This window comes from Nyctibius grandis, chromosome 22 (assembly GCF_013368605.1).
Source record: "Nyctibius grandis isolate bNycGra1 chromosome 22, bNycGra1.pri, whole genome shotgun sequence".
Classification (NCBI taxonomy): Eukaryota; Metazoa; Chordata; class Aves; order Nyctibiiformes; family Nyctibiidae; genus Nyctibius; species Nyctibius grandis.
Window position 1 is genome coordinate 7,834,674 of NC_090679.1, and position 12,543 is coordinate 7,847,216.

The 12,543-nt window shown below is 44.6% G+C and overlaps 1 protein-coding gene across 1 annotated transcript in view; it reads left to right on the forward strand.

Annotated features, from left to right (window-relative positions):
- UBE2D2 (ubiquitin conjugating enzyme E2 D2) overlaps positions 1-12,092 on the forward strand; it is a 29,320-nt gene extending 17,228 nt beyond the window's left edge. The window contains exons 6-7 of the mRNA XM_068417228.1: positions 8,453-8,546; positions 10,439-12,092. Coding sequence (XP_068273329.1) covers positions 8,453-8,546; positions 10,439-10,484 — 140 coding nt within the window. The 3' untranslated portion in view covers positions 10,485-12,092. The remainder of the gene's footprint in view (positions 1-8,452; positions 8,547-10,438) is intronic.
- The last annotated feature ends 451 nt before the right edge of the window (positions 12,093-12,543 follow it).

Consider the following 12,543-nt stretch of genomic DNA (forward strand, 5'->3'; position numbering starts at 1 on the left):
CCTTAAAGAACACATATTGTAGAATAATCTCAAAATACGGTCTTAAACACACCTTAGTGGTTAATTTAAACTCCAAAAGCTCAGGCAGAATGCACAGGCTTAAATTAAAAACGTTATCTCAAAGTCTGCATAAATAAGAATCCCTGTCGTCTTAAACGGGAGAATAAAGCTGGTTTCTGATCATCCTCTGGGCTTTTAATTTGCCTGTTGTAGTGCTTAACCAAACGACGTGGGAGGGATGTGACTTCATCATGTAGTGTGGATCGGTCTCTACCTATGTGCTGAGTTAAGGTTGGATGGGGAACTTTCATTCTTGCATTTGAACTCTTCGGCAACTTGAATGTAGCCACTTGGGTAACTTCCCAGATGTTGCCCTTGCTGCAAAGAAGGCTGCACCAGGAGGAGTGTTGCCAGCAGGTCCAGGAAGGTGATCCTTCCCCTCTGCCCAGCACTGGTGCAGCTGTACGTGGAGCACTGTGACCAGTGCTGGGCTCCCCAGAACAAGAGAGGCATGGACATAGTGGAGAGAGTCCAGTGAAGGTTCATGAACATGATGAAGGGATTGGAGCATCTCCTGAGGACAGGCTGAGATAGCTGGGACTCTTCAGCCTGGAGAAGAGAAGGCTCAGGGGGATCTCACCAGTGGATATAAATACCTGAAGGGAAGGTGCAGAGAGGACAGAGCCAGGCTCTTCTCAGTGGTTCCCAGTGAGAGGACAAGAGGCCAGGGGTACAAACTGAAACACAGGAGGGTCCCTGAGAACGTCAGAAAACTCATTTTTTTTTTACTGTGAGAATGCTGAGCACTGGCACAGGTTGCCCAGGGAGGTTGTGGAGTCTTCATCCTTGGAGATACTCAAAAGCCACCTGGATGTGGTCGTGGACAATGGGTCTAGGTGGCCCTGTCTGAGCAAGGCAGCTGGACAGGATGATCTCCAGAGCTCCCTTCCAGCCTCAACCAGTCTCTGATACACTGGGCAAAACTTAACTTTTCTTCTTTTGTCACCAGAAATTGTTGAACTGACTTAGCAGGAATTCAAGTTGCTTTGAAGCAAGAAGTTTAAACTGCTCAGATTTAAAGGTACATGAGACTAGGTCAGATTGCTGGAAGGGTTTGAAATGGGACTATGGTTAAGAAACAGGATTTAACTTGAGCATAGTCCAGAGCTGCTTTAATTTACACAGGTCAGAAGCCAGGCAGTTGGAAGGTAGCACTCGAACCTGCTGGGCAGTAGTGTCTTCAGTTGTGTTTTAATGCCACAAGCTTAATGTTTGTCAGTGCTGATAAAACTTACTGACAACTGTGCGCCTCAAAAGCTTGAAGGGTCTGGGGCCTGCAACTCAAACATGTTGATTATATAGGCAAACCCTCCTTCCAGGAGTCAGCTTTCTTCCTGTTTTTGAGGAATAGAGATCTAAGTAGTAATGGACCTCAGTGTGGAGGCTTTTGGCTATCAATCAGGCTGATGATTAGCAAAGGAGGAGCCCTCGCTGGTGTGAGGAGCAGGACAGCTGGATAAAGCCTCTGAAATGGAATTAAGAATTCCTCAGCAGTGGTATGTGTCCAAAGCTCAGATTTATGCTAGCAGAGATGTTTCATAATCCCCAGAGTAGCAAGCTGAATTAAGCCTGAGCTGACAAATTTGACTTTCATATTCAGAAACTTGGCTGCATGAGCTGGATCAAAAAGCACAGCACTGTCAAAGCCTGTGGCCTGGGCTCCGGGAGGGTGACAAATTGCTTTCCATAGGAAGAACTTGCTGGCATAATATTTGTCCTTCACCTGGGCCATAGCAGGCAGGATGGGCTGCTTCCATTGCTGTGAGCTCATGATACTGGCGTGGTGTGCAAGAATTGAGGCTTCTCTGTTTTATCTGACTGTGTGTAACTTCTCCTTTAAAAGGCATCTTATCTATTCCCCTCATTCTACTGATGTAGTAATGTGCTCTTTGCCTTTACTACAAAGGTTAAGATAGCAGGAGAGAGCTAAGGCTTTCACTCGTGATCTGTTTTTGACCTAAGCTGCTTGGTGCCCAAGAAAACCCTTTACTCCTAGATGAACTCTAAATTGTCTATCCTCTTCAGAGAGCAGTAACTGCACCAAACAGCTGGTGAATCAGAACACAACCAGTTAAGATGGTTTTTTTGGGTAGCTCATTACCTTTTTATCTCCCTGCTGTGATTCAACTGGAGATTCCCTTGCTCCTCAGTCGTTTCTCCTTGTCCTGAAGTATCCCATAGGTGAGTGCTTTACTGGAGCAAGTTTTCTTTGCAGTTCCACCTAGACTTAAAATAGTAGTAGCTGTAGTGGCTAGTACCCTCTGTTAAGGGGACAGCTGGAAGTGATGGATATTAGACCCATTCAGGCTTTGTAAACAAATGGAATGCTTTGAGTTTTGTGTTTGGAAGGTGACTTCTGCAGTGAGAAAGTGGAGATGATAACCAGCTGCTTTTGGAAGTCAGTGCCTTACCTGGCGTGTCTCAGCTTCTGCATCAAAAGCATCTACACTTCTTGAGTAACTGAGATCACTGTCTTGGTACAGGGTGAGAGGGCAGAACTAGTACTAACCTTTCCAGTGCTGATATCTAAAGAAACCAGAGGGTGTAGCTTTTGGGTCTGATGTCATGCCCTTACAAGGCTTAAAAAAAAAAAAAGCTGTGTCCAGTTCTGGGCCCCGCACTTCAAGAAAGATGTTGAGGTGCTGGAGCGAGTCCAGAGGAGGGCGACCAAGCTGGTGAAGGGTCTGGAGGGTCTGACCTATGAGGAACAGCTGAGGGAGCTGGGGGTGTTTAGCCTGGAGAAGAGGAGGCTCAGAGGTGACCTTATTGCAGTCTACAACTACCTGAAGGGAGGGTGTAGTGAAGTGGGAGTCGGCCTCTTCTCCCAGGCAGCCAGCGACAGGACAAGAGGACACAGCCTCAAGCTTTGCCAGGGGAGGTTCAGGTTGGACATTAGGAAGCATTTCTTCTCAGCAAGGGTCATTAGCCATTGGAAGGGGCTGCCCAGGGAGGTGGTGAAGTCACCATCTCTGGATGTGTTTAAGACAAGACTGGACATGGCAGTTAGTGCCCTGGTCTAGTTGCCATGGTGGTGTCAGGGCAATGGTTGGACTCGATGATCCCAGAGGGCTCTTCCAACCTGGTTGATTCCGTGATTCTGTGAAATAGAGTTTTTCAGTGATGACCTGGACTGATGAGCTTGTGTAGAAATCAACTTAGCCTCATTGACTTGAACACGAACACAATGTGTGCAAAGGTGTGTTAAACACTGTGGCTCGTACACAGCTGCTTCTGACTCCTAAAGACCACTTTCAGCTACAGCTGCATGCCCTGGAAACGCAAGGTTGTGTCATAGCTGCGTGATGCACTTTGTTATACCATCATCAGAAGCTAATTGCCATATGTAAGTTAGTAGCACCTTCTCCTTCTCCTGTTTACACTCTAGGGAAGATGTCTCTCTTCTGACTGTGGAGCTTATTCCCTCCTCCTGGAGCTGAGGGCTTGTGGCTTTTAAGAGTCTATTCACCTCCTGAGTTCCAGGAGCTTGACATGCCTCTTAGATTTGTGTGGGCCAATAGATGCTCCAGCAGACAGATGGTGGTTTAAGTTGTTGTCCATGTTGCTCATTTGGCTCGTGCCGGAAGGATGTGTGGAGAGCTGACTTCATGGATTGTCCTGACTAATGACTGAGCTGCTTCACAGCAGAAGAAGCCCAGCTGTGGAGTTTACATATTGAATTAGCATATACCTGCACTTGCCACCTGAGGTGTGGCAGAACCAGGAAGATGAAATTGCTCCTCAGAAATGGCAAACTACTTAGTGGTGTGAGAGCGCAGCACAGAAACCTGCCAAGAAGGTGAGGTGGGTCATGCAGTGATGAACTGCAGCTAAACTTGTTGACAAGCTGTAGATGGCATGATCCTTTGCACAGAGGAGCTGCCTGGAGAAAGATTGTCCTTGAATTTTGGAGTGTTGTGTACTCTGTAAAGGGAGGTCTTGCAGTGGAAGCTTGGATCAGAGTTGTGCCGTGTTACACTAGTAGACCTCATTTTGCTTCAGAGAGCACACTGGTGGAGCGTTCGTGATGCTAAGTGATCCTTCTGCTTGACGAGGGTGCATTTGTATCACTGCTCTATAGGGAAGCTTGGCCCATTACTTCTTTAGAAACACTTTGTTAACAGTCTTTCTGCTTGGTTAGTTTGGTTCTCCCAGTGCCTTGGTCGTTGTGAAGTACTTGGTCCATGCTAGTCCGTAGCAGTAGGAAGCCCACTGAAGGGTAAGTTGTTGTTGTCTGCAGTAGATGGGGATCCCAGTTGAAGTATGGGAGTTGAGTAGACTGTGTGGCTGGTGGAATAAAACCAAGCTGAAGCAAAGCCAGTTTTTGAATGAAGGGGAGCTTTAAACTTGACACTGTTTTAAGCTGCTTAATGTTTTGCTACAGACTGGACTGCTTTGAGAGCTAAGAGTGAAGGGATGAGAAGTAACTCCGTATTTGAACCCCTTGAATCAACGGGAAGTAAAATCTATCCTTTTGCTATTACTGACAAAAATCCAAACTTAAATTCTGAGGAGTGCACACTTCCACTGCTGTATCTGTCAGTGAAAGACTCCAGAAGGAATGCTGTGAGAATGAGAGCACTGGAGCAGCTTTGCCTGTGGTCGTGCAGGATGAGCAGGACAGGGTGTAAACCAATGTCACTTACCTGTCGTGTGTAGTTGTTCAACGTGATTCTGTGGTTACAAAACTTGAATTTTGTGAACTACCTTTTAATTGCCTTCTACTAATTGTAGTTGTTTGACTAGTAGATCTCAGGGCTTTGCTATGAAGTTCGTTGCAGTAATACTTGATTGCAGAAGAAGGTGGTCTGGTGATTCTGTTCCACAGTGTTGGTTTAATTAGTTACTCTGCATCAAAGAACTCCTATACACAACTGCCATTTTTAAGGATTACTTCCTCTTTCCTCTTGCACTTGGCTCCTTAAACTTCAAGAAGGTATATTTTTCCAAGAGGTTTTTCGTAGTGGTCTGGAGACTGCTTACTTTGGCCTGTAACATGTGCATGTATGCAGTGTTCTGATGGAAAACCTTGAGAGAAACTTCCTGAATTAATAGCTGGGTTCAGCAGGCTATTAAAATTAAACTGGTTTAGATAACTCAGTTAAAAATGTTTTTCTTGCTGAGGCTGTACAGATAAAGGCGAAAGATGTGATGTTGCCAGCAAGAGCAAACATAATGGAGAATAGTTTTGATTAATGAAGACTTACAAAAATAAAGCAGCTGAATGTGGCGGTGCAGCTTGAAGCTAAATAATTGTGTCCAATTTTACTCAAGGTTTTTGAAGTAATACTTCTGATAAATGAGCTGCTGAGGAATGAAATCTAGAACTGTTTTTTTGAAGTGACTAGATTTGCCAGAATTCATCACGAGAAGCATTTAGCTACTGATTGTGTTCTAACAGACCACTTTACTGAAGAGTATTAGTGGTGTGGGATTTTTTTTTTTAATGGCCAACAAGTAGCAATGATACACTCATGATGATAGCTTCTAAACCTAGAACTAGAACTCCTAGACTGGGATGGGGTGAACTCTCCCTTTCCTTTCAGCAAAGGAGGTGCTGTTCAAGGCAGACTTGCTTCTTGCCAGCCAAAGCTGACCTGTGGGCAGCATCAGCCTGTCGGGCTGCTGCTGCTCTGGAGGACACCAAGCAACCCCCTGGTTATCCTGGTGCCCGTGCTGACCAACAGCTGAACCCTGCCTTTGTCTGGTGCTTGGAGCAGGTGGTGGTGGGGTTTTTGCAAGGCTGAGGTGAGGTGTGTGAGGAGGAACTCCCACCCTGTACCGTGAGTGTTGGGGTGTTATGGTGGTTGGGGAAGGCAGGCAGAGAGGACTGGACAGACTTGTGTCTTGGTTCTGCTGACGAAGGGTGAGCCATCCTGTTCAAAACAAGTCCTTGGCTATTAAAGGACCGTGGTAAGATAAAACTTGAGGGAGTGGTTTTAATAGTTGACCAGAAAACTTGGATTGGATTTCCTGTGGCTTCTGCTAAAGGGAGGGGACAGATGTTAGCTGTTTTACTCATCCTACCAGCTGGAGAAACTTCAGTGGCCAGAGCAGTGGGGTCTGACAAATAGAAAGGAATGAGCTACAGGAAGCTACTGGAGAGGTGACTGTGTTTGAAGCTAAACTGGCCGGCAGCAGCTGGGTGTAAGGTGGCAGAGAGATTCCCATTACTGAATGCTAATGTGAGTTTTCCTCAGTGTATGGTGGGGTGGAAACAGTGCTGAAGCTGATGGAAAGTGCTACAGGTACTACAAGTGCTGTGTCCCTTGCTAAGGGACAGCAGTTCAGGAGGAAGAGATGGTTCTTTATTCTAGAACAACAAATATGTTCACTTAAATCAGGAGCAGTTTGTTACTAAACTTGTTCTAGAAGCTTTTAACTTGAAATGATAATTTGTTAGTGAAGGGTCTACAGAAATAGGTAGGAAAACTGAACTAATTGGGTTTCTGCGTGCTTGGTGTTCTCATCACTGAGCAAGTAGCTCAGTTAAGACCTTTCACTTTTGTCCTGCTTTAAAAATCTTTGCCAGTTTACATGAATATTGGCCAAGAAGGCCACCAGCATCCTGGCTTGTATCAGCACTAGTGTGGCCAGCAGGACTAGGGCAGGGATTGTCCCCCTGTACTCAGCACTGGTGAGGCCGCACCTCGAATCCTGTGTTCAGTTCTGGGCCCCTCACTACAAGAAAGACCTTGAGGTGCTGGAGTGAGTCCAGAGAAGGGCGACGGAGCTGGTGAAGGGTCTGGAGCACAAGTGTGATGAGGAGCGGCTGAGGGACCTGGGGGTGTTTAGCCTGGAGAAAAGGAGGCTGAGGGGAGACCTGATCGCTCTCTACAACTGCCTGAAAGGAGGGTGTAGTGAGGGGGGGGTTGGTCTCTTCTCCTAGGTAACAAGCAATAGGATGAGAGGAAATGGCCTCAAGTTGTGCCAGAGGAGGTTTAGGTTGGAGATCAGGAACACTTTCTTCCCCAAAAGGGTTTTCAAGCATTGGAACAGGCTGCCCAGGGCAGTGGTGGAGTCACCATCCCTGGAGGGATTGAAAAGATGAGTAGATGTGGTGCTGAGGGACATGGGTTAGTGGTGGGCTTGGCAGTGCTGGACTAACGGTTGAACTTGATGATCTTAAAGGTCTTTTCCAACCAAAATCAAACATCAGACCTGTCTTCCTCTTTCTCTCTGGCTGTATCCAGCTGTTTTGTTTTGTGATCTGTTTTAAACTATCTTAAACAAACCCAAGCAACCAAACACCCCCCTCCCCCCCACCAAACACTAGTGGACCACGTGCTCTCCTCTTTCACTGTTCAGCTGCTGTCTTTCAGCATGGTAGCTCTGCCTCCTGCTCCACACACAATAGCAACTGATGGAAGTTTGAACAGATTTGTGTTTAGTGCCTTCAAACTTCTCACTGCTGTCATCTCCAGCTTGCTTGGAGGCTGCACTGTGACAACTCCGCTGTTGCTGAAGGGACATACGGCGTGGCGTGGTTTGATTAGAACAGGCTGAGAGTAAGCAATGTCAAGGAATGTTTGGCATTTCTTGGGGCGGGGGGGGGCAAGCCATCCTTGACATGCCTCATGTAGTGTTGTCCCAATATGCTTTGCTTATAAATTACTGACTTCTCATCCCTTCTACTTTGATGTGAATGTAGGAATATGCACGTGCTATTTGTAGCTTTGCAGGCGTCTCCTGACTCCTTGTACGGATAAAGGTTGACACTACACTGAGTGAGATGTGGCTTCTGGAATACGTACAACATGTATTTATAGTGAAACTTGAAAGTTCAGGGCTTTGTGGCTGGTATCAGTGCAATAAGCTACACTTTGTTGATTCATTTTGAATACAATTCTACAATTAATCCATCTCAACCTTCCTCATGCTCAGAAAATAATTGGATAAAGCCCCTTAATTCTCTGCAAGACAAGCACTTTTTTAAAATAGCTCTTAAGTAGCTGTGAGCAGCTCATGCTTCCTTCATCTCAGTTGGATCCGTCTACAGTTTGACTTTTGATCAGTGCTTCTGCAAGTCATTAACAGTGACGCTGTCTGGTTTAGGGAAAAGCTGAATTTCAAGTGCAAAAGCAGGGATGCTTTCTGAGAAGGCTTTCAGGTATTGTTTCAGATAAAACACTTCTGCCTTGGATACACCTGTTCATGGAGGTTACCAGTTGTGGTGGTATTTAAAAACTTGTGGTCATGCAGAGTTGCGTAGTTAAATGGTAAGAGGTTTTGTTCAAAATAACTTGGCTGAAGTATGTGGGATTACTGCTCTGGGGCATTTGTAAAAACTGATGCTAATACTAATGGCTAGAGGGGAAGAATGTGTGGGCTGACTTCTACAGGTGTCTTCAGCTGCACTTAAACTCTAATTCAGTGTCTTTGTTTCTCTCCCTAGTACTTTTGTCCATTTGTTCTCTGTTGTGTGATCCCAATCCAGATGATCCTTTAGTGCCTGAGATTGCACGGATCTACAAAACAGATAGAGAAAAGTGAGTATGGAAGCCAAAAAAAACCATGTAACATTCTTGACAGAGCAGAATCCACACGTGAATAGTAAAGGGGAACTGAGAGAACCTCCTTCTTGGAAAAGAGTGTGAACTTTGATTTGCCTGTTTCATTTAACTGGGGTCTTCTTAGAGGTGTTTTTTTCCTGGGATACAGAGTACAGCTGGTTTAACAGCACTGCATTGCTGTAGGAAAAAGGTACATATGCCAGTAGAAGTGAAGGGTGTAGAGGCCTGGTGCTTTTGTGGATTTGTTACTGCATTTTCATTCCCCACAATGGTCTTTCATTAGTGTTGTAGCTGTTACAAATTTTTCTTGTTCTGGTGAAAATGTGAACAATGCAGATCTGTTTCTTACGGCCCTTAAGTTGGATGTGACCAGCTTGTGAGAGCCTTCGCTGCCTGCCTTAATTCTCGATAGCCAGCAGAGGGAGAACAAGTTACTCTAATGGGAGAACATTTCTGTGCTAGCTGTTGCTGATGGAGCCATACAAGTGAAGAAATGACAAAAATACCCTGTTTCATCTTCACTTGACAACGCAAGGGAAGAACAAGTGGTGTAGAGGTGGGGTGGGAGGACTCCAAGCTTCTATGAAGTAAACAGCAAGAATGGAGAGAACTCCAGCAGTAATGACAAGATTTAAATTGCTTTCTTTAAAAGTAACAGCTTAATGACCATTGTAAACACTTTCGTACCTCACTGTTCCCTTCCAGATCTGATCAGTAGTGTTAATTTCTGAAGCTACATGGTCAGCTGGTGAGAACAAGATAGGAAGGAAGGGAAAATGATCCACAAACTTGCTTACTCTACTGCATACTTGAGAAGCAGTGTTAGAGAAGTTCATGCATCCTGTTTGCAATGAGAGCTGCAAGAATAGCAGTATGTATTTGGAGATGCAGGTGACAGTGACTGCACTTCATGTGTGCAGGACTCTCCTATATTTTCCAAAAATAGGGAAATAAATTTTGTGCTTAAACATAACTGGACTTGCTTCTTGAGCAGTCTCAGAACAGTGAAGTAACAAATGCTCTCGCCTTCACGAGTGGATTGTCGGATTCTTTAAGGTGAAGAACATTGTCTACAGACTAAATTCCAGCACAAGGACCTAGTTGGTGTACATAACTAGGAAGCTTCTTGCTCTAAGAGTCTTACGCTTTTTCTACAAATTCTGTAGAACAGCAGCTTGCCTTCTGTTGTCAGAAATACAGCTTTAATCAGGACTGTTGATCGCAATGACTGCTTTGTTTTACATAAGTATCCTGAGCTTCCTCTAGCAGTGGAGGGTATTTGGATGCAGAAGCTACAGGTGGCTTGGAAAAAGGAGCATATTGTGCCTTCAGGATAAAAAATAATTCTGGTGGCCCAGTCCTTGTGTTCTGATAGTCATCGAAATAGCCAAATGCAATGTGTAGCGTGAAACAAGGCTGTCAGGGTTTGGCAGCCTGGCAGATACCAGGCTGAACTTCCTAAGGGCTGAAGAAGAACGGGGTGGGAGGGACACAATCTATTTTTTCCAGAATGCCAAAATCAAACCCTGCAGTAGTAGTTTCCCAGGGGTGCAGCAGCTGGGGCTGGGGCAGGCGCAGGTAAGGACTTCCTGACGATACTTCCCCCGCAGACCTGTGCTAGCTCTTTTGTGGCTTGAATCACAAAGATCTTGTATTCCTGTTGGAAATATGACTAGTTATTTCTCTCCCCTGAAGTACTGTGGGCTTTCTTGGTTCCCCTGTTTGCTTAATATTTCAGTTTGCTCTTAAATTGTACAAATTCATACTACTGGAGAGAATGTAAGTTCGTGCCATGTGTAGACTAGAATGCTGGGGTTGAAATACTCTTTGGATGCTGTGTTAAGTAAATCCTCTTTTTCTACATACAGGTACAACAGAATAGCTCGGGAATGGACTCAGAAGTATGCGATGTAATTAAAGAAATTATTGGATGGATAACCTCTACAAATAAAGATAGGGGAACTCTGAAAGAGAAAGTCCTTTTGATTTCCATTTGACTGCTTTCTATGAGCCCACGCCTCATCTTCCCCTGTGCACATGTTTACCTGATACAGCAGTGCTGCGTGTTGTACATACTTGGAACAACAAAATAGAAATACTGTATTTCCCCGTACCAACATTGACTCCTAGCAGAGAAGTGTGTGTGTGAAAAGCTGGTTCTTCAGTCATAACTTTGTGAGCCTAAAAGCATTCCTTGCTGGTTTAAATTGGGTAATAAAATGGGAATGGGAGAGTCATGGTGGATTTCGTATTTCTAGGGACAGTGTTGCTGATCCGTGAAGGATTTTAAGTGGAATCCTTTTAAACTCATAACAGTTATGAAAAGCGAGGTGAAGAACTTGAAGCTGTTTCTGTATTCATTTTATTCTGAAGGACCTACACCTTAGGTAAACGTTATGACCAATGAGAGAAACTGTACCCGCATCCTGTGTTTAAGGTCTAAGTTTAACTGGTAAACATTTAAATGGATTGGAGCTATTAGTGCATCAAGTGATGTTGATTTGTTTCAACTCTCTCCCCTCCTTCACACTTTTTTTTTTTGGTTTGTATGTGGTTTCTCAGTTAATACCTAGCTAATAGCTCTTAATTTTCTTAAGTTTTTTAACTGCTTAGGTCTTTCTGGATGTAAGGGTAAAAATCCATTTGACAGAAAACTTGTGTATATTTAAAGACCCAACTGCTCCCCTGGAGCTTGTACGTTCAAGAATGATTAATCTGTGTAATAAACTGATTACTACAGTCATTACATATAACTTCGTGTGAATAGGCTTTTAATTTTCAGAGCAGTTTGTTACAGGCTAAAACTAACGGTGGATTTCTCTCCAACTCTTGCATTCACGACTGGTTGCATTTGGAAGTGATGAAGGAGTTTGATTTGCATCCCCTGAACAGGACAAACGTAAGCTTAAGCACTTACATGAAATCAGGATGTGTAGTGTGCCAGGAACTTGACTGTTAAACCAAATAAGCAGTTTACTTCAATGAGAATCTGAGTGACATTTTACAAAGCCTAATAGTATTACTCCCACTTGCATGGGACCTAACACAATGCATATGTACTGTAGGTAAGTGAAACCTTATGTAACTAAAATAATGGATGTAAAAGGGTAAAAAGGAAAAAAAACAAACCCACCCTACCAAACACATCAGCACAAACTTTCATAAAAATGTAGCTTTTACAGAATTACTTTGCACTAAACATTTGCAAATGTTCATACAGTTTTAAATTGTACTTGTATGTGTCTTTTTTTTTGAACAAAGTCTTCACTTGAATCTAGTGGAAAAATGTAGTTTGAAACTTTTTCTTTGTATACAAGTGTATTTGCCAGCATCGTTGGTGTGAAATAGGTGAGTCTGCAAGTTTATCTCCTCTTAGTAGAACTGTAAACAAAGCCATCGACTATGAAGGAGAGGCTGTAGCCTCCAGCTCGGCAGCCGCAGAGCTCTGTCCCATCCCTTTTCGAATGCATCTTTACACTCTTGCACAAATGAGGAATAAATGTCCACTGCTTTTGGTCTAAATCCGTTCCGCTTGTCTCCTCTCTCGGTGTCCTCGTGTCCGCACCACTGGATGTAAATGTTAGCAGTGTTTCTGGAGTCCTCTTCCAGCGAGCTGTAGGTGAAACTGGGATCCGTGTGCACCTCCAGCAGGCACGAAGAGTAGCGACGTGGTGCTGGTGTGTGGGGACGGGGCAGCTCCAAAGCGGTGGAGCAGAGCTTCACTGGGAAAGAAGTGGAGGATGGTTCCTGGCTGAGTGACAATGTAGGGCTGGCAGCTGCTGGGAGGGGGAGAAATACAGTGTGCAGGGATATGAACTGGCTGTTGGGTCAGTTGTAGGGTTGGGTCGTAGGTCATCTGACCTATGAGGAACGGCTGAGGGAGCTGGGGGTGTTTAGCCTGGAGAAGAGGAGGCTCAGAGGTGACCTTAGTGCATTCTACAACTACCTGAAGGGAGGTTGTAGTGAAGTGGGA